The sequence below is a fragment of the Mesoplodon bidens genome (assembly GCF_964165515.1).
Source record: "Mesoplodon bidens genome assembly, chromosome: 6".
NCBI classification, from domain to species: domain Eukaryota; kingdom Metazoa; phylum Chordata; class Mammalia; order Artiodactyla; family Ziphiidae; genus Mesoplodon; species Mesoplodon bidens.
In genome coordinates, this window is record NC_138162.1 from 69,938,526 (window position 1) to 69,961,852 (window position 23,327).

At 36.3% G+C, this 23,327-nt stretch overlaps 1 protein-coding gene across 4 annotated transcripts in view; it reads left to right on the plus strand.

Moving 5' to 3' along the window:
• The window catches only part of PTPRD (protein tyrosine phosphatase receptor type D), a 2,148,730-nt gene extending 2,137,980 nt beyond the window's left edge, over window positions 1-10,750 (plus strand). For all 4 annotated transcript variants that reach the window (XM_081238160.1, XM_081238163.1, XM_081238162.1 and 1 more), the window contains 4 exons: window positions 738-863; window positions 3,791-3,945; window positions 7,039-7,174; window positions 9,033-10,750. In XM_081238160.1, the coding sequence (XP_081094286.1) occupies window positions 738-863; window positions 3,791-3,945; window positions 7,039-7,174; window positions 9,033-9,101 (486 nt within the window). In that variant the 3' untranslated portion in view covers window positions 9,102-10,750. The remainder of the gene's footprint in view (window positions 1-737; window positions 864-3,790; window positions 3,946-7,038; window positions 7,175-9,032) is intronic.
• The last annotated feature ends 12,577 nt before the right edge of the window (window positions 10,751-23,327 follow it).

Below are 23,327 nucleotides of genomic sequence, written 5' to 3' on the forward strand. Positions count from 1 at the left end.
TCTGGTAACCTCAGGTTTACTTTTAAAAAATGATTCTTCTGAAAAATATATAAAATAGCATTAGAGACACCTAAGGACCTACCACTTAGATTCAGTAGATACAAGCATTCTGCCATATGTGCTTGAGATGTTTTCTTTCTCGTCTTCGTATAAACTCAATGGTAGAGATGCATCCAAAACCCAACTTTTTAGAGCCCACAGAGAGAGTGAAAAAATACCAAACAAGGAAAGTAACTTGACTTTTCTGATTTAGTTATTGAAGTCATTAAAACTGCCTGGGCTCCAGGTTCCTCAGCTGACAGAGATTGGACCAGGTCTATTCAGAGGTTTCTTTCTGTGTTCACACTTGATGGTTCTCTTCATTCCAAAACACAGTGTTGATCAATGCATGATTAACATGACTAGCATTATGTCCGAGGACTGATGTAATTAATTGTCTGACTTGTAAGTATGAAGATGCTTACCCTATTGAAGAATTCAGTCAACTGATGTGTATTAAGCACCTACTGTATGCCGAGTACTATGCTTGATAACATGCACAAATATTGAACCACATGATTTCCCTATCCTCAGGGAACCTATGGTTTCAAAGAGAAAATGAGTCATATGCGATTGGAATCACCTTAAATTCTAAAACTGTATTAGTGAAAGAAAAACATTAAATATATAGATACATGATAAACAAAACTTTATTTACACTTTACGTAGCTTGACATTAATTTTTTTTTTTTTTTTAGGAGAAATGTCACCAGTACTGGCCAGCAGAACGATCTGCAAGATACCAGTACTTTGTTGTAGATCCCATGGCTGAGTACAACATGCCACAATATATACTAAGAGAATTCAAGGTCACAGATGCCAGGGTAAGTTGGCACAGTCTTATGCTTTTAACCATTAACTGAAAAGTAGTCTAAAATACATCCCTGGGAGAAATATTTGCCAAGTGACCATACTCCCAAAGTGAAAAGAAGTCACTCATCCTGGAGGATTTTTTTTTTTTTTAAATATAAGAGTAACTTTTCCTGTCCTGTAAGGTTTCTCACAAACCCAGGCTTGGCTCACATTCAAATGTAGCATCTGGCAGCCCAACTTTGGGGACGTGCTTGGTGAGTGTGTGTGCCGGGAAGCATTTATTGATTGGTTGGCTGTGCTTACATTCACCTCCTCAGCTTATTCTCTTTGGAGCTTTTTTGACTTCTTCATTACTTGAGGCTGTAAATATGTTGTTGTTTTGCTAAGCCCTTTAGGTCATGTTGGCTTGGAGGTTAATTTGGTATGATTTTAAAATTGCTGAGCAAATGGCATTCTTTAGAAGAATCTGACAAGCTTTACACATTCTAATTTGATTCCTGGCATGGTTTATTCCTCGGTGTGCTAATGTGTCTGTCCACGAGAGCTGTGCACCCACGACCCTTGTTGGCTAATTTTCATTCTGCATTTCTTATCTAGATTGCTGAGTGCAAGGTTCAGCCCTGATGTAAGATGTTCTATGCATAAACTTTAATATCCTTGCCTTTGGCCACTTTCAAACCATGATTACAAACACATCTTAGAAGAGAGTGGGGTTAGTCCAAAGCCCTGCTTTGTTTTTGGAACTGTCACAGTGGGTGGGTTGAATAAAACTGTAGGGTAGAGCTATTTACTTTATCCACTGTTTTTGTTGGAAAGCAGCTTTCTCAACCAAGACTCATGTTTAGAGATTGTCTACTAATCCCCAAAGCCTGGCCCTGGCTGTTGACCTAAAGTGAAAGAGAAATTGGTTAGCAGGCTGCTTGGCCCAGGTGACAGACCTGTTGATCCCAGAAAGTCTGAAGTCTTAACTACTCTGAAGGTCACTATACTCAAGACAGCAGTTAAGTCCCTAGATCTCGTTTTGAGTTGCCCAAGCAAGCATGCCTTGGTGACCCATTGTTTAAAAAAAAAAAAAAAGGAAAAAGCATGCCCTTTCAGAATTTGAAGCTAGATATGTGAGTGAAAACTGAGTGCATTCCAAGCAAACTCACCAACCATTTCTGATGACAAAGTGTAGGAGTCAGGCTCTGCAAATGGCAGAGACAAGAAACACTGAAGCAGGAACTTGTTCATATGTTTTGTTTTGAAGCCTCTCTGTGATTGCATAATTTTCTTAGCTGCCATAGCATTTGCTGTTTGTGCTCCTAGTATGTTTCTAATCTCAACTTCCCAGTTTAGAAAGCAAGTTGGCACTTGAGAATACAGTATTGTTAAACAGGTAACCTTTAAGTGGAGTCAGGTGGTCTCTCCTCCAAATCGTAAAGGTTTGTACACATGCTGTTAAAAACAACTATGGTCAGAAATGAAATCCCCAGGACAATCAGAGGAAGACAAATCTGTATTACCTAGCCTCTGGCTTCCCTTCCTGTGCTTTTCAAACCTTTTCTAGAATCAGAAGGAAGTAAATCATGCTTCCATGGTAACCATCCATAAGTTTGTTATGGGGCCAAGCAGTTACTTTCATATTCCTCAGTATTCTCACAAACTTGATGTGATGTGATCTCCCAATTTATTTCGATTCCCAAATGATTCCAGTCAGGAATATGCCCTGTTCGTATGGAAACCATCAGGCTGGTTGATATGTGTCCATCTCGAGTTGGGCCATCCCCTCTTCTCCATATAACTGAATGAGAAAGACTGGGTCTCTGTCTACTTAACCAGAATCTTGGGAACTTGCACATCTGTATCCAAAAGGACTTTAATGTGGAGAGAGTTGTTACAAAAGTGGAAAGGAGGACCAAATTGAAGCCTTAACTAGGAGCAGGGGCTCCTCAAATAGAATCAGCCCCTGTAAACTTGGAATTTGTATTCTCTCTCTCTCTGTTGATTCAGGGAAGAAAGTTGATGGTCATAATCGTTATTCCTGCTTCTGTAAACACAGGGTCCCTTCTGCATTTGTTGTGCTTCCAAAAACACTGTACAATTCCAGAAGGAATCAGAAGTCCCTTAGTGTCTTCTTTTGAAACCATTTATACTTCATGAATCAGAGTAATTTTGCCTAATCACTGTAGGAAAGATAGACTGCTCCTGTATCTAGCTTTTGGTTTGTCTGTGTTAAAGCCCTGCACAGACACCTCAGTTCCTGTGGTCAGCCAGGAAGAGTCCTTTTTCAGAAAACAGCATTTATTTACTAATAATCTCTCCTATCTCCTTGAGGGTCACGTCACTTCCTGCTCAACAGCACAGTCGCCTGGTACACGCTGTGTATACTGCCTTGGCTAGAAACAGTATACCTCTGAGACGTGTGGGGCATCCAGGTTAACAACAGCTACCCAATTTGCATCAGATCCTTTCAGTGTCACTATTTGTCATTTGACAATGTTGCAAATAAGCAAACACAGCAAATGTGAAGGTATCATGACAATAGCAAAATCTCTGGTCTGGATGACATGCCTGGATGTTCCTTTCAGTATTAAGAAGTTATTGGATTCTGAAAATTTTGAAATGGAGTGTATATGTTCCACTTTGGTTTTGAAGGCAAACTTTGGGGCTCAGAGCATTTACTAATATGGGAACTAGGTGGCTTTTTATGAAAGCTCAGGTTTTTAATGGGCATTGTGAGCGTTAATAAATTTGCAATTTAAATATATGTGAATGTAGACAGTGTTAATAGCAGGTAAGATACTGACTAATTTTCTAGTTAAACATGTTTCTAACTTTTACTTCCCTTTTTTTTTCCTTTTTTGGAAAAAATCATGCCTGCTGTTGTGGTCTGTGCACTGGCCGAATCCTCCTGGCGTCCTCCTTTGCGGTTGGATACGTGGCTTTCTCTCTAAAGGACGGGCAGTCCCGAACCGTGAGGCAGTTCCAGTTCACTGACTGGCCAGAGCAAGGAGTGCCAAAGTCTGGAGAAGGATTTATTGACTTCATTGGCCAAGTCCATAAAACAAAAGAGCAGTTTGGCCAAGATGGACCCATTTCAGTCCATTGCAGGTGAGAATCAGGAATGATGAGTTTCCATTTGTGCTGAATGCAATAACTTTGAAAATATGTACTGTTGTCTATTCATTGTTGGTACCAATTTATTGTGAATCTGCATAACTGAAATTTTATTTTTATTTTTCTCAGAAATGTGTTGTAAACCCTAAAGCAAGGACTCATTTCTCTTTCTTTCCACAAAGTGAAAATAATCAGAGGAAGATTTTTATCTTCAAATTTTGCCTCTTGTAACAAAGAACCAAACTGTGTTTTCCTTGCCTGTTTTACCGTAACAGGAATTGTTTGTACATCACCGAGTGATAATTTGTTCAGTTTATTATTCCTTACTTGTTTTGCTTTCATAGCATTACCCTGATAACTATCTTTCTGTATCTTTCTCCTGTGTTTGCCTTCTTGAGAAAACCATAAATAATTATTAAGCCTTAATAACAATACTAATTATTTTCAGTCAGTAAGTGATTAGAATGCAATTTGCTTGAAAATTGTTGCTATATCAGAAAATGAAGCACCTTCAAGTTAATTATTTTCAGTAGTTTCCACAGCATTTTATAATTCAAGTCATTGAAGCTAATAGAAATAGCAAGTAAACCGTTCAGAAAGGACACTCACCATAAATTTAGTGCTTTTGGAAGTTACTATGCAAAAACCTTCTAGCAAAAGGAATTCACCTAATTTTTTTTAGTTTCAGTTTGTAATCTCTTTATGGTCAAAATCCTGAAAGAGTTTATTAAAAAATTTACTTTGCTTCCCCCCCAAAATCCCAAACTACAGTTCTTAGTGATATGGGAGATAGGTCTCAAAACAGGAGAAATATTAGACATGGGATTCAAAACATCTGAGCTCTAGTCCCACTTCTATCATCATGTAGCTCTGTGACAGTAGGGAAATTTCTCTAGACCTCAGTTTTCTCAGCTGATCTCCAAGACCCCTTCTGGGACACACAGTGTGCTATTATATGAGAAGCAGACCTTATTTATACACATTTGCTGTGTGTTGAGTTTATCCAAAATTCTTTGCTCTAGACCACGAAAGAGCATGTAGGAAATGATGCATGGACTCGATATTCAGACAAAGTGGGTGGTATATATTGGACTTGAATTACCTGGATATCCCCCTTAATTTTCCACATAATTTGCCCAAATCCTAATCCAAATTTTCCAGTACAAGCTATAAAGAAAAGAATATGTTCAACACATTTTTCTTTAACTTCAGGCATTCCCACAAGTATAAATAAGTGTGTGTATGCATGTGTCTCTTTTCATTGCTTTTGTCACAAAATTATTTGTATATAGAGTATATACAAAGACTCCTTTATATACTATGACACGTTATTCATATATCTTAAAGACGTCCAGATATCTTCTCTTATCTGGGAATATTTTAAAAATACCACTCATTTATAGCTTATTAAAAACATGATAAAGTCAATAAATTTGGAAGTTATAAGGCCAGTGTCTCTTATTTTCTTGAAAGCACCTAGTAGAAAGCCAGAGACCCTATATTTTCGTTACATTTGAGCAATCAAATCAAGGTAAGATAGACTCTGGAGTACCTGGACCATTCAACAAAAAGATCATAAATCACAGTCTCTCAGGATTAAGAGAGACTTTCAAGGTTGAAAGGGACCTTCAAGGTCATCTACTCCAGCTTAACAGAGAGCCTTGACTGCGCCTGGTTATCCTTAGTCACTTCGTAAAACCTGCCTATGGATTTTAAAGCTTCACTTACATTTCTGTTAGGACTCTTTAGAAAACCCAGTTTATAAAGGGACACACTATTTATATATCAACTACATCCCCAAGTAAATGAATCCATCCATTTTCTACAGCCTGCACCCAAGCATTACACATGCTGCTTAATTAGGAGCCAAAAATGTAGGGATTTTTCAGATTATTCACTCTTTTCCTCATTACCTAAACCTCCAGATGCTTTCCTACTTCTTAAGAGCACAAAAGCTATGAATTAATTTTCTTCTCTTGCTGCTGTTACAATTCTGGAATCATCTTAAAACAATAAAGAAAACAGAAACTCAAAACCTTGCTAACATGGTGGAAAGAATCCTGGTGTTTTAGCTACTGAACTTCTAAAAATAGTAGATAAGTGTATAGCTCAGTGGCTCTTAACCACCTTTTTTTTCTTCTTCTTCTTTTTTGATTTTTTTCCAGTTTAGAGACACCTTTGATAACCTGTTAAAGTTGTAAGTTTCAGAAACAGAAAATATATATATGTATTTACACAGTCCATACATATAAGATATTCATAGACCCTTCCAAAGACTAAATGAGGATCCCATGTCAAAAATCCTGTTATATTGATAGAATCTCCTTTCTCATGTCAAAACTGATGTCTGAATTTGAATAGTCTATATACCTTCATATTTATTTATACGTCTAGGTGATGGGACATGTTGCACAGATTCTTAAGTGACTACAAGAAAATTTGAAGGCACCCAGTTTGTCTTACCTTATCTGAATTATTTCAAATGTAGAGAACAAACGTATGAACACCAAGGGGGGAAAGTGGCGGGGGCAGCAGTGGTGGTGGCATGATGAATTGGGCTATTGGGATTGACATGTATACACTAATATGTATAAAATAGATAACTAATAAGAACCAGCAGTATAAAAAATAAATAAAATTCTAAAATTCAAAAAAAAATGAATTATTTCATACTTTAAAAATATTAAGCAGGCAAAGTCTACAATTTCAGGATCTTCATGAAGAGTATAAATCTATATTTTATTTACCATTCCTTTTATCCATTTATTTTATGTTTCCTGGGCCTTTCCAAAATGACATATAATCCCAGTTGAAAGGTTATTATATTTTGTCATATAATCCCAGTTGGAAGGTTATTATATTTTATAAGACTTAATCCTAATTACTCCACATTCATTCTCACCTGTTATCATGGCACACTGTCTTAAGAGTAATCATTGCATGAACCCAACACCACATTTTCCTGAACATTGCTGTAGAAGAACCCAATGTAATATGGAAGCGGTTGGACATACGTCCACCTCCAAGCAAATGTGGCCAAGACCGTGAGTGTCTCATCCAGTAATGTTGTCTATGTTATTATGACAGTGCGGGCGTTGGAAGAACTGGAGTCTTCATAACACTAAGCATTGTTTTGGAAAGAATGAGATATGAAGGAGTAGTAGATATCTTCCAGACTGTCAAAATGTTAAGAACGCAACGACCAGCCATGGTGCAGACAGAGGTGAGAAAAATCTCCAGGAGTTTGTTTGTCACATCTCAAGAACCAAATAATACATTTTGTTTGCCCAGATCTCCTAGAGTCCAGAGACTCTCAACACCAGAGGCAAAATGCAGGAAGAAACTGTAGGAAAAGCATCCAGTTGTTTAACATTTTTGAACCTCATTTTCCCCCTTTGTAAATGGGAGTGACAGTATCAATGTCTTAGAGCTGGTTTGGAAGTTATCTAAGATGATGTATTAGATTGAACCATGTTAAACTGTCACTCTCTGGGGCCTATAAAAATGGCAATTTCATATAACTCATTATATGTATATACATTAATGTGATATACATTGCACGAATTTAATATATGTAAAAAGCCCAATGGTAGATAATATACCTGGTAGATAATAGACCCTTGGCCCATTTTATGCCTCCATTCTCCTTCTATATGCCTAGGTATTATCAACTGCTCTATATTTCATTTCTTAATAATAGTATTTTTAAATAATACATCCTGGATATGCACTAGAGAAATTAGCCTTCCATTTTCTACTCCAAGAACTGATATGAAAATTCTGGTATTTTTCAGAATAATAGGAGTTCATGATTTAGCCAGTCTGACCTACTGACTTCATTTTAAGGATAATATAAGTGATAGATAGTGTTTCTGTTTCTCAAAAGGCCACCAAATTATACAATTTATATGTATTCCTAAATTCATAACCCACAGTATCTTCCAGACTTTGATTTCAAAATAGCGCAAGCATTTGGCTTGCAATACTCAAAACATTATGTCAGCCTGACAAACTTAATGGGTGTTGGGGGTGACGAGGGAAATTTGGACGTTTAAAAAGCCTTAACACTTAGCCAAGCAACTTACTGTGACAAGATAGGAAAGCAAACTCCATTTATTTTGCATTACCATTTTTATGGTAGAAAAATGCACATTTAAGCAAAATGGAAACTATCTACTTTCAGCCCCATTGGCTACTGAAAATAAGTTTCTTTTACGGGAAAAATCCTACTTTTTCTCACCCCTTCTCATCTGTAAATTATAATTTTTCTATCTTATAACGCCCCCACTTATTCCCATTTGACAGTGTTCTTCCCTGTCTGAAAAAGGACATGTTTCATGCTGTTTTAGGCCAAATGTTTTGGCCAGATGGCACAGGTATTTTTTGACATGGGCAGCCAGTCTTGTGATGCCATTTTCAAGGGATGAAAAGCCTAAAAGTTCAGTGCCCTGCGTATTCGGCTTTGTGTGCCTGATGTTCATCACAATGATACCTTTTGGCCACTTCCCTCACTTATATAAACACATCAGAAACAATGGAGAATAATTCTGATTGCAGGCAACAAGGTCTACTGTCTGATAAGATTTTTTTTTTAATTCAAATGTTTTTGGCAACAGCCCAGAAGATAAATGAAACCACATTTTCCTCAGGACAATATGTGTCTGCATAGGCCTCTCTTAAATATGCAAACTGAAAATTACTTACCTCAAATAACTAGATAATTTTAAAAGACGGCTGTGACATATAAGGAGTTCCCATGTTTTGTTGGTGGTAATTGTCTGGTACTATCCTTGGAGAACAGTTCACGTATGTCTGGAAGATAATGTTCACAGGAGCTGTTACTACTTTGGAATTAGGAGACTATTTTAGTTGAATTAAGTGGTGAAGTTAATAAGTACCCCATGTGGCTAATGGTTCTTTGCTCAAAACAAAACAATTGGTCATTGGATTGAACTGACTGACGAAAGCAGTGATTTTGCCCCCGTCTAGATGTAACTTTGTCTTCCAACATTGATTTCCACTTTTCTGTTAAAATGTACTCATGGCCCCTTTTCTTTCTCCCCATGCTTTGTCTCCGGCAGGATCAGTATCAGTTTTGCTATCGAGCCGCACTAGAGTACCTGGGCAGCTTTGATCACTATGCAACGTAGAAACCCCTGACCCACTTTGGATTTTTACTGCAAGCCCTTCAGTATCCATGGAGTCTCTTCTGAGCCATACAGGGCATTTGAGAAGTCCTTCTTAACTTCTAGCTAACAACCACTTAGTGGGACTATCACACAAAACAAATTTAAAAAAACAAACTCTTCCGGGTGGACCAAGAATTCACAGTTTAATAATCTAACCTGAAAAATAATAAAGAGAGTCCTGACTGATGAGGCATCTGAAGGATTTTATTTACAGATACCTCAAGGATTCAAAATAAAGGGAAGAAGAAATCACAGCAAAGAACCGCCATCTTGTTCAGGATTGCTTGATGGGTGCAAAGAGAAATGGCCTGAGTGCAGCAGTTCAGGGCAAGATTTTTGCTGGCTTCTCATGACAAAATGGACTCTGCTTTGACATCGCCCCTTCCCACCATACTACTCATGATAACATTTTAGGGGGAAAGGGGGTGGGGAATGTTTAAAAAGAAAATCTTTGATTTAGTTTTTTAGTATTGTAAAGATATTGCTGACCTGTGCTTCATTTTTAACTGTGTAAACTTTTTTTTTAACGAAATGTATCATTCGATAAAGTGAATTTTAAAAAAGTTACATAACTCTTCATTTTTTATTTCCAAATTGTAGGTTTTTTTAAGCTGTAGAACTGTTATCTGTGATACCTTGCTGTAGAAATATCAAATAATTGGAAAATTTGCACATTTTTGTGCAATACTCTTAATCTACAGTATCGGTCTCGTCTGGTATTACTTTTACACTTCTGTCTGGTTTTCGTTGCTGAGAAAGTACCCATTTTCTTCAAATAATCAAAGAGAACTTTGTTTTGTTCTTTGGAATCAACAGGGAGGCGCAAAGTATAAAGTTGCTGCTAACATATATACATATATATCCGTATTTTGTAGGGGTGTCTATGTATATATAGATAGTGTGTCCACACAAAAAGATAGATATAGCTATCATTCAGTTCTTCCATGATTTAGTTTTCAAATTTTTTAAGGTAGAGAAGCTATTGTAACATCTTTTTCAATTTGTTATTAATTTTATGACATACTGATATTTCTCAATATCACAAAATTTTAATTTTTAAGGGAAATGAGGAATGCACATCAGTGATTGTCAAACCTCACCCCCTTAATTTCCTACCCAATCTCCCCCACCCCCCAATCATATTCACAAATACTATTTTGTTAGCCAGGCTTCCAACAAACTTCAATGTTTCTAACACTCTAGTGCAATAAAACATTATTAAATATCTAAGAGGTGTGCATGTGGGAAAGGTCAGTGCATATCCCTTTAGGAGGAGAGAATGTTGTAATATATCAGCTATCAAAATGTTTAAAAAACAGTGTATTCAATTGTATATTGTCTATAGTATGTGCTATGAAATTTGCATTTATGATATGTAACAGGGGCAAAGCCAAACTCATGTTACTCTGTTCAGTCAGAAACATTTTTTGTGGCATACAGCATTCCTGGGAAGTGCTGTACTTTGTTTCCTTTTGGTTTTAGTTTTGCATTTAGAGTGCCTTATAATTGATGCCTATTTTAATAGCATTTCTTTTCAGCTTTTGGTTCATATTTTCATTATTTGTTCGTATGTGTTTCTCTTCCAATTAAAGCATTATCTGTTTACCACATGTACAAAAACTCTTTGAATAATATGCATTCCTAGTTTTCAACCAAGTCGGGGATGTTAGTGATTGTACCAGCCCAAAGCACTTGGATAATCAGGGCCCTTCTTCCTTTCATAATTGTCAACATCAGGAAAAGCTACTTGTTTTATTTGTAATCCCTTCCAAATCTGCTCTGGAACATTCAGTAACTGCACCAAACTTAATTTATTAACAAACATGATTGTCAACTTTGAACATATTTACTATTTCATTAGGATTTTTCTAAAAGGAGAAATTAAAAAAAAAATATATATATATATGTATATATATATATCCCCCCCAAATTTTTCAACATAATTTCTATAGGAAGCCATGGACAATGGCATGAGTTTGCCATATGTTACACGATTTTAAAGAACACTCAGAATATCTAAGGAACTCTTATTAAAGAGTTTTGGTAAAATATTTTGGTTTAATGTTAGCTTCATTGATATTCTGCATGGAAGGATTTTTGTTTTCTACATTTTCCCATCACTGGCAGAATGAAATCCAAGAGACCAAACACTTGCAAGCATCATATTTGAGCACTTTTGTAAAAAAAAAAAAAGAAAAGAAAGAAAAAAAAAAAGAAAAACTATAATACTAAAAAAAAATAATAATAAGTATCTAGAAGGCTACCTCAGAATGAGACTCTCTAACCTACATCAGAACAAGAGAAGAATGTGCACTATGTGGGTCTGTTGTTGTTTTCTTTTAGTTTGTATCTTTTGGAGATTTATCCAAGTGCCAGATTACTCAGTGCTATGATTTTCATTTAGTGAAACAAAGGGGGTCAGACAGACATTGCATCATGCAGACATGCCATGTTGGACAGGTAGAATCCAATGGTGTATTGCACATCAGAACAACTGGCCAATGAGCAGTTTCTCTCCCTGAAACCAAAACTGCCCATTTGGCAAAGGGAAAGGGGAGAATAATCACAAGAAGAAAATGAACGGGATGCATACCATAGACAAGCGAGGAGGAGACTATTCCAGATATCTTACTGTTCAGGAGCTGTTCTGAGAGCTAACTCCCTTACTGTCATTGATGTGCATTCCACTCTGCTTTTCTGTACAACCATTCTATCTTCTTTTCCCAGGTAAACATCTTTATCTACCATTACCATAAACTTTCAAGTTTCCAATTATTTTCATCATCATAACCAGTACGGTGCTATTATTTACCTATGTACGTGTAGTTATGTATAATTTTGTAATTAGTTACAAAGGTAAAAAAAATCAAAATATATAAAAAGTGATTTGTACAGAACTTTATTTTAGCTCTTTTTTAAAAATGATTTGCATGGTTAGACAATGGCGAGGACAGCCAGGGGAGGGAAGGGCCTCTAGGGAACTTTGCACTTTCTATACCTTTATACTATGCACTGCCCTATTGATTCTACACCCAATAATGTTATTACTTGAACCCATCTGTAAGAAACTGCTTCAGAAATTCGTTTGTGTGTATGTAAATAACCCAACATAGAAACAGGATAGGAAAAATTCTGCAGTAACGTACAGATTTTTTTCTTTCCTGGTTTTGTTTTTGGTTTGGTTTGGTTTGGTTTGGTTTCGCTTTGCTTTAGGCCTTTTTTAAATTTTTAATTACCTTTTCTTTTTCCTATTTTGGATTTTAGTTTCCTTTGGGTTTATGGGTGCCCTGATACTCCAGCAGAGATCAGAAGGCTACAGATCCATCCTATCCATCTGTTACGTGGCTTTGCCATCCAAGCTTGGAGTGTCTTTACAAAGATAATAACAGTTGTGTTCTTTGCTCTCGTTTTGGATGCATAGACTGAAAAATTAAAAAAAAATTGTAAAATGGCTTGTTAAAAAAATACAATTACCTCTAATTAGTAGTACGCGTAAATGTTTTACAGAATGAAAGGCGTGCTTTTTATTTTCTTACTTCGTTACATTGGTGGCGAAAGAAGTCTGTATGAAAATCAGTTCTTTGCTGACACAAGTTCCATTTGTTACAAATGAATTCTAATAAAAATGTCAGTGTTATGCAGCCCTGGCCTTTGCTTTTGTCCACTCAAGCACTTTGGTTTTGAACTATGTATGTTCCCTCTTCCCCCCTGGTTATCTGGTTAGTTCCTTTATACTAATAGTAATTCTACTTACCAAGAGGCTGCTATCTACAGGTGCCTGCCTTGAGGTGAGCACCTTTCACTGGTAAGCAAACTGAGGCTTAAAGAAATGGTTTGCCCAAGTTCACACAGCAAAGAAAGAAGCCTTGGTATCATTCAAACTAGAGATCGTGGGCAATCTTTAATTCTTCATGATGACTACTATATACAAATAAGTGCATTAGAATGTATATAAGTATTATCATCTTGAAACAACTGGCATCTCTCAGGTACATAAAAACTCTGGGAACATGGCTAAGAAAATACTTGGCTTGGATTGTTTATTCAGTCATTCAATATTATAAGTCAGAACTGTTGTAGGCATTGGGAATGCTACTGTGAACAAATGAGATACTGCTGCTTCTCCTATGGAGACTGCAGCCTAGGGAGAGAGGCTTGCATTAGATAAATAATGATAAAATTACACTCTGACAAGTGTTATAAGGGAAAGTAGAGATCCATGAAGTTAGGACTTTCTATTGTGAGGGACAGAAACTCTGACTCAGCTTAAAAGACAAGGAAAGTGTTTTTGGGCTCATATATTTAAAGATCAGGAATGGGCTTATATTGAGAGAGTAGAAATATATAATCTTCAGAAACAACTGGATTCAGAACTCAGGTGATATCTGCAACACTTGGCATCTCTCTCTTTCTCCCATCCTGGTTTCTACTTTCTTAGTGTCAGTTCTAAGCAATCTATGCAGTCCGTGGAAACTCTGGGATCATAACATCAGAAAGCAGGCAAGTGGAAGAGTTAATTCCCCAACAGCACAAACAGAAATCCCCGAACAGAATGGATGCTTGTCGGCCCCCATTGATATGACCTGGAGTAAGTGATCATCTCAGGATCACAACTGTGGATAGGAGGAGAGAATGTGCTCATTGAGTTGCCAAATCAAGAAGGATGTACAGTAGCTGTCACCTTGCCAAATAGTGATGAGTATGGTAGGACCAACAACTGACTGCCAATCAACCTAATGAATTAAGGTAAGGCAAAGCACAGGTATGCTGGGTAATGTTACAACTACATGTTGCCACGGAAATGATGAGGGAATGAAACAGTCCCATTATCCAAAAAGTATTTTGGAAAACTTGATACTAAATAGACAATTAGACTCTTTTTTCCTCCCTCTTTCTTGCTCTCCACCTAAATTGTCCTTTAATTTTACAGATTCAGTCACCCTATTGATTGATTGTGTAAGCACACAATCCCTAACCAGAAAAACAGGACAAAAATTTCAAGGTGAATCATACTTAATATTCTGATCATTGTGATGCATTATATTAAACAGATGTCTGACTGGAATGCCAAAGATGACAAAATAGCTCACTTCACACATGTACACACATGTAGGAATTATTAGTTAATAATAACTCACTAATAGTTTCTTTTCTTAGTCATATTTATGATTAGACTTTATAAGTTAAGAGAATTTCGATAAAGTATAATAATTTGTAAAGTTATAAATCTGAAAAGTGTTTAACTTTATGATTTTTAAAAAGGGTTTCTGTAAGTTCTAAGGAAATAAGTATAGTAAGGAACAACTATGAATTTGAAATTGTAGATTGTATCATTATTTGTAATAGCAAAATAAAAGTGAAAACACCCTAAATATTCACTAATAGGAAATGATTAAAAATAAAATGTATATATGTGAAATTGTATATATGTAAAATTTTATACACACACACATCACAATACCATGAATAATACATTGTAATTTAGCCATTAAGTGGTTAAGTAGTTTGTGGGAAAAAGTTATGACATGAAAAATCATTAAAAGGAGGTATAAAATTATGTACACATATTAAAACAAAGAATTAAATGACTGGAAAGAAATGCATCATTTACTAAATGATAACTATGTAATAAAACTATCTTGTACTTTTTTCTAAAATTTTTATAATAAGTACTTTAAAGTAGGGGTGCTTTAAAATATATGAGAAGAAGGATTAATTTTTAAAAATCAATTTAAAAAGGCAAGAATGGAGAGAAAAAAAAAGAACTCAGGAAAGAACCAAGGACAGGTGGGACAAATAGAAAGAAAATAATAATATGATAGATTTAAACAAAACAAAAATTAAATTAAATGTAAATGTAGTATATCCAACTTAAAAATATACATTGTAGTCTAGATATATAGTGCTCATAAAAGTATAAGAATGCTGAAAGTAAAAGAAGATCAAGAAATATGCCATGCAAACATAGCCAAAAGAATGCTGTGCTGCTATTAATTTCAGCCACAGCATTAGCAAATAATAAGTCAATTCACAATGAAAAAAGCTTCAATGCACCAGGAAGACGTAACAATTCTGTGTGTATGCACTTATCATACAGCTTCAAAATAGAGACAACAAAAATAGGAAGAAATAAATAGAATTACATACATATCCACAATCATAATGGGAGATTTTAAAACACTTCTCTCAGTAGTTGGTAAAATTACTGTTTCAGAACAGACCAAAAATATTTAGTAATGACATAAAAGATATAAATAACCTGGTTAACAAAATTAACCTAAGTGACCTATGTAGATCACTACTCAACAACTTAAGAATAAAGATTATTCAACAGCTTAAGAATACATTCAATAAGAATTGAATACATTTTCAAGAGCACATGGAATAGTTACCAAAATTGACTAGGGATTGGACCATAAAGCAAATCTCAATAAATTTTGCATGTTTTAATTATGTAGGGTATATTCATTCTCTGACCACATTACAGTTCAACCGGAAGTCTATATCAAAGATATTTAGAAAATTCCCATATGTATGCATGGTAATTAAAGAGCCTTCTAAATAGCCAATAGGTCAGAGAAGAAATCACAATGCAAGTAAGAAATTATAACTATAAAATTATGAAATACTGCATATCAAAACTTGTGGGATAAAGCTAAACTGTGCTTTAGACAGAAATTTATAGCCTTAAATGCATATGTTAGAAAAAAAGAAAGATTGAAAACCAATGATCTTGAAATTAATTAGAAATTAGAAAATTAACAGTTAATTCTATCCCAAGAAAGTAGAAGGAAGGAAATAATAAAGAAAAGAAATAATAGTAAAATTTAAAATAAATACATAATAGGGAGTATCAACAAAACTTATAGTTAAAAGCTGATTCCCTGAAGGACAACAATATTGGTAAACCCCAGCAAAATGATTTAAACAAAAGAGATGGACAAACAATATCAGGAATTTGAATAGGAGCATAATACTTCAGAACTTACCAACATTAACCACTATAAGTAACAAAGGGTCCATATTCACAATATATAACCAACTCCTAAAAATATATGTGAAAAAGGCAGGTACCCCCACCCCCAGAAAAGATTAGGCACTAGGCTTAAATAGGTATGTCACCAAAAAAAAAAAAAAAAAAAAAAAGGTAGCCAAATTGCTCAAAACAAATGAAAAATTATTTAATTTAATAAATAATCATGGAAATGCAAGTTAAAGCCACAATGCAATACCAATATGCATGCACCAGAACAGCTAATATTAAAAAGGCTAACAATATTAAAAGTTGGTGAGAATCCATGAGGTCTGAGTGAATGGTCCTTACACATATAAAGCTTCTATGAAATTCTGCGCCATTCCCTATTATGAGCACACACTCTGCTTTTTAGAATGCAATTTTACAAATGCTGTACAACACGGTTAAGCATTCCAAAGTAAAGTGGAATATATACATAGCTTATCCAGTAGTTTTACAGGTTGTAATTACATCATAAATAGAAATGCATGCATATGTGAGCAAGAGACTAAGAACAGAATAAAATTCTGTCCATTGAAACATTAATCATAGAGCCAAAAATTCTAAATAACATAAATGTCTATCCACAGTAAAATGGATAAATATATTTTGGTAAAATGGCACAATGGAATACAGTGAATAAGTATGATCAACATAACATAAAGCAAACATAACATACCATACATAAAAAAGTATGCACTATATGATTCTCAAGTGGTTCCCTCTTGGGAGGAGGTAAGCATTGATTAGGAGAGCAGAAAACAAACTTCTTGGGTGCTGACAATATTTTATTTCTTGATCTAGATGTGGTTCCATAGGCATTTGTTTTTTGATAAATCTCTGAGCTATATGTTTACTTTCTTGTGTTTTTCTCTATTTGTTGCATGTCAACAAAGATTTATTAATGGCTATTATTTATTTATATATATACACGTGTAAAATAAATTGGTTTTCAAAATATGAATATTATAGCAGTGTTTGTCAATGTACAGGATCCAGCCCACTCTTAGACTACAGGAATGACAAGCAATTCCATAGAAAGTTTACACGGGTAAGGAACATTCATCATAACCTAGTAAGCTATTCAATGTTGCTAAAATTTGATGTAGAAATAATTGTTGTTAAATTTTAGTGTAACCATTATTTACAACAGCCAATACATAGAATCAACCTAAATGTCCATCGACAGAGGAATGGATAAAAAAGATGGAATATACAATGGAATATTACTCATCAGCCATAAAAAAGAATGAAATAATGCCATTTGCAGCAACATGGATGGACCTAGAAATTATTATACTAAGTGAAGTAAGTCAGGCAGAGAAAGACAAATATATGATATCACTCATATGTGGAATCTAATTTTTAAAAAATGATAGAAATGAACTTATTTACAAAATAGAAACAGACTCACTGACTTCAAAAAAAAACCTTATGATTACCAAAGGGGAAAGGTGGGGGGGAAAGAATAAATTAGGAGTTTAGGATTAACACATACATACTACTCTGTATAAAATAAACAACAAGGACCTACTGTATAACACAGGGAACTCTACTCAATATTCTGTAATAACCTATATGGGAAAAGGATCTGAAAAAGAATGGATATATGTATACGTATAACTGAATCACTTTGCCATACACCTGAAACTAATACATTGTAAATCAACTATACCCCAACATAAAATAAAAAGTTTAAAAAAACCCACTTAACTCAGAAACTTTAATCATATTAATTGTCATTTTTAAAGATATTTCTTTATTTCTCAAGGATCTGTGTGTTACACCAGTACAGTTTAGAAGTGTGTAGACACAGTCTGAGGAGGGCATCAGCTGCTCAGACTCAGGGTAAAGACAAGGACCTCCCACTTCAGCTTTGACATTATGTATATTAATATATACAAAAGTGTATATAATAAAGACTTTATGAAAAAAAGTTTAGTGAAACCAAAATTATTTTGGTCTCTTCAGTTCTTATCATTTATTTTTCCTACTGGGACTGGAAATAAAAGAGCTAGATGGGATATAGTGACTTTTACTCTGGCTTAGGCTACTAAAGTTAATAGAGTCTTGGGTATGAACTGCCCATCGGTTAGAAGGATTTAAGTGTGTCTCTTGGTCCTAGATTGTGCTGGTAGCCTATCCAGCAAGTTGAAAGTGTGGATCATTGGCTACCAAGACAGAGAAGCATGAGAGTATAGATGAATCAGAGCTGGATTTATATCATTTCTGGAAAATCAACTTAAAGTGCAAAGCCTATTGATGACGACAATAGTATGTATCAGGAAGAAAAACAAAACCCTGGAATCAGATTTGGGTTCAAATCCGGCCTTCATCATGTATTAGCTGAGTTGGTCCTAATCAAGCTACTTAATTTTCTAAACCTTTATTTTCTCATATATAAAATAGAGATGAGGGCTTCCCTGGTGGCGCAGTGGTTGAGAGTCCGCCTGCTGATGCAGGGGACAAGGGTTCGTGCCCTGGTCTGGGAAGATCCCACATTCCGCGGAGTGGCTGGGCCCGTAGGCCATGGCCGCTAAGCCTGCGCGTCCAGAGCCTGTGCTCCACAACGGGAGAGGCCACAGCAGTGAGAGGCCCGCATATCGCAAAAAAAAAAAAAAAAAAAAAAAGAGCTGAATTATCTACCCTCCAGGTTTATTATATAAATTAAAAATAATTTATATAATATGCATACTAGTTATGATTCACGGAGGATTGATGCTCATTGTGGATAAAACTCAGCATTTCCACTTTCCCATTAAAAAGACACACGTCTTAAAAAACAATATTAAAGAAGAAAAACAATAGTCATCTACAAAATATCTTGTAATAAATTAATATGCATAGTTTGAATCTTTTTCCTGGCTGTGGGACACTCTTTCAAGATACAGAAGAAATGGTCATTTCTGCAAAGTCATCCAGGAATTGCTCTACTGATTTCTCCCTTATTGAATGCCAAGTTAATTACTGTGAAATAGACTTGGTTGTGCCATGTTGGTGTTTGGACAGTGCTGTGTATTGCAGAGTGTTTTATAGCTATTAATTATTGTCCTCACAATGTTGGGAAGTGGACCACTGCAACCTTCTTGGAGCACTAATTAGACTCTGGCACAGAAAGATCATATAACTTGCTGAAGGTCATTCACTGAAGAAAGCTTTGAAGACTGCAGGCAGAAGAAGAGACCCAGTTTGAAGAACCACAAAATGGAAATCCAGAGGTCTAGTATCTAAACTCAGCTTTGCCACTCACTCTGTTATCTGGGCAAGTCACATAATCTCTCTCAGCCTCATTTCCTCATTTGAAAAATAGTAAGAATGACTCATAGATATTATTGAGATCTAGATTCTAGGATTATAATAGCCTAAAATCTCTTGAATGGAAACATACATTGACAATTTTATCATTAAAAATATATCTTGTCATTTTTTCAAAAGTTAATAATCATCTGAAACATGTTGGACTCAGTTGCCAAGAAGGAACAAAATCCAAGATTGAGCGAAACAAGGCTAGAGGGAACCCTATGGAACTGCATTTAACCTTCAAAAGACAGTTATGTGTAGGAGACGTGGGATTTAGAGCAGGTCAATCAGGCTTCTGTGCATCTAGGCTCCTCCACTTAGTAGCTGCATGACGTGGGCAATTAACTTTTCAAAGCCTGTTACCTCCTCTAAAAAATAGGGATAATACTTCTCTTAGGAAGTTTTTGTAAGGAGTAAAAGAGATGGCACAGACTAAGGACAAAGTAAATAATAACTAAGAATACTTGTTTTCTGTCTAGTAAGGAAAGTAAAACATAGGAAGGATGAACTTCTGCTCATTTACACCAACACAGTAATGTGTAACACTGAAAATATTTTTCAACATATTCAGTAAGAACACACAATTCTTCTACTTCCCATTTGAAATGTTCTGAACTAAGAAAATAAGTTTTGAGCTAACAAAGATCATCTTGGCATTCCAACTGCATACTCTACCTGATGATATTAGCGAGGGGCTTGTGATTATTGATAAAGTCCAGATAAAGTCTGGACTGTTTATTCCTTCCTTCCTTCTTTCATTTATTCAGCTATTTAACAAACACTCATCTCTTTTCCTTAATACTGGGCAAAAAATTGGCATTTGACGGACCCTGAAAAGACCATAATATCCCTATCCTCAAGGTGCTTCCAGACTACAAAGGGAAACTTATATCAACACATCATTGCATCAGAGCAACATGAAGTAGGTTGCCCTTGAATAACTCAGTTCTACACAGGAAAGTCAGCTCAGACATCTTGTCCTCTGCAAAGTTGCACTGCATCTTGAAAGATGAGTAGGATTACATCAGTTGGGTAAGTTTGGGGAGCACATTATGGGCAGAGAATAGTGCACTAAAGGGCAAATATTAGCACATGAGGTTAAGGAAATGACAAGAGCTTTGTCATCAGGGCTGCATGGGAAGAGGCAGTACTAGCAATGATTGAGGGACCATGTGCTGAAGAGTTGGTTTTCATCATGAAGTTAATCAGGTGCCATGGGAGGAATTCATAACAGAAGTGGCATGAATGAACCAATGGAAAGACCCCCAAATTCTTGCTCAGAATTGCTGCAATCACAAAACTATCATCAGCAAAGGAGAACTTTCAGTCCTCTCCCTCCCTCCACCAGGGTGGCCTCTGCCCCATCATCTCTAGGCCATGATAGGGGAGAAAGTGTTGCTAACTTGACCGTGGTTGTACCCACAAGTAATCATGCCAAGATAAGCCTTTGTGAGCTCACCCTCCATATCCCCTTCTATCATTCCATTTGTATCTCTCTTAAGGCTCTTGCCACATTAGACCCTGTATTAGTTATCTTAGTTCCATTAGTACATAAAAAGTTCTGCTAAGGCCATAATTTCTAGTGAGCACAACCACTATGCGTTATGAGGCAAGAACCCAGGCTCCACTCACCATAGATACATCCTTTTCTGCTCCAAGTGGCTATTCGGTAAGTGAATTTAAGGCTTCTCTTGGGGTCCAGCCATCTCAATCTCCCTCCTTAAGCACACTTATTATGCCAGCCTCAAGATATAGATGTGAAGTGGCAGGAGGTAAAGGGGAAGGAAGGTAAAAGGTACCACCTAGGCTTTTTGAGTCAGACTGTAATCAGGGCTTTGAACTGTGCTGCTTTTACTTAGTGGTGCCCAGATTCTCACTTAGCTGTTATTCCCTACAGTGATACCCAAGGATAGTTGAGGTCAGGGTACAATTCAGGCTTTCTACTCTGATCATACTATCGTTTGATACCATCCTTAACTTTTACCCACATCTCATAGATACTCACTGAATCCCTTGAGGATGCATTGGTGCTCTATCCCCTGATCGTTTTTTTGTTTGTTTGTTTTTAAATCTAATCCCAACAGAATGGGAAATGAGAATTTAAAAAGCTCACCGGATAATCACACCATGAGGGATAGACATCGCCACATTTAAACCACTCAGATTATCTGCTGTAAAAAGCACCCTGAAGATATGTTTTAAAAATTATAGAGAATCTGACAATAGATACCCATTAAGTGGGTGCTATTTACCAGACATTTTTGCTTGGCTGGGGATGCAAAGATGAGTTAAATGCAGCACTTGCCTTAAAGGAACTGTTTATATAATAGGGGTTACTAAGATAGCTAATACAGGACTGAATGTGACAAGAGCCTTAAGATAGATACAAATAGAATATGATATGGTACAGGGGATATATAGGGTGATATCAGGAAGGTTAATCTTGTCATGACAAACATCCAACTCTGAGATTAGAATCTCTTTTAACTGAAAATGTTTATCTCATGCACAGATACCCCCAATCTCAGCATTACTGTGAGTCCTAAAGAATGGACAGTATTTTAACAGATAAAATCTAGGGAAGAGGGAATTCTAAGTGGAGGAAGTGAAGACAAAGTTTTTTTTGTTTGTTTGTTTGTTTTTGCGGTACACGGGTCTTTCACTGTTGTGGCCTCTCCCGTTGTGGAGCACAGGCTCCGGATGCACAGGCTCAGTAGCCATGGCTCACGGGCCCAGCCGCTCCGCGGCAAGTGGGGTCTTCCCGGACAGGGGCACGAACTCATGTCCCCTGCATCAGCAGCCAGACTCTCAACCACTGCGCCACCAGGGAAGCCTGAAGACAAAGTTTTAAAGGCAGGAATGTGGGATCAGTTCTTATAGCCAGAAAGTCATGGGCATGAAGCCCTGATACAGAATATTTCTTCTCCCTGTTGCTTCCCATCCCACCCTCACTTCTCCACTAGGTTCTCAGTTTCTCTTCCAATTTTCCCACTGTATCTACAACAGGCTGGTTTATCCCCAGGTTTTCTTCCAGTTTGCATCCAGATGGTACTTTATTGCTTTCTACCTCTCCTGGATTTCAGGAAAGGACTTCAGCATTAGATAAATATTTCTTAGGACTGTTCTCTCAAGCTCTTCCTCTTTCTAACCAGATCACTGGACGATGTGCAGAATAAAAGGTTTCTGCAAGATAAATTTTCTGTGAGCTTCCAAAATAAAGTCTCCTTAGAGAAATCAAATAAATTCAAGGAAATAACAAATTATGGTTTGTTCTAAAAAACACTTTATTCAGAAGTGCACCTGTGACAGATATCAAGTTCTTATATTAAGATAGGGTCTGTAATAAAACTGAAAGCCTTTGACCTGTGAGAACTCCGCTGGGTGGACCCGCAGCCTACCTGGTCTCTGTGATTCAATTCAATGTCAGCTCCATTTTTGATATAGTTGAAAAGACTTTTGTTTAACCTCCAAGGATATTTCCCAATCTATCCTCAAAAAGTAGCTAGGGAGCAGACAGTCCCAAGATTTCCCTTTCCTGCCTCAGCCAGGAAGGCCCCTTGCATGCATCTGTGCCTGCTTTCACAGATGCAGAACGAGAACCTGCAAATCCAGCAATGCAATGAGTAGAGATTATTTGGCAATGGGGCTATAAATAGGGTGCTTTAGAACCCAAGGCATATTCAGCCTGCTTCTGCAGCATAGACTAAGAAAGGAGGCTTTATTATTATAGTAGGAGCAAGTATACAGGCTTTCCTTGCCAGTAAAAGCAGCACATAATACACTCAACATGCCAATTGGAGTTAGAGCATAAATCACAGGTCAGTTCTGAACAGCATAGGAAGAGCTTTCCCTCATCATAATTATTCAAGCTA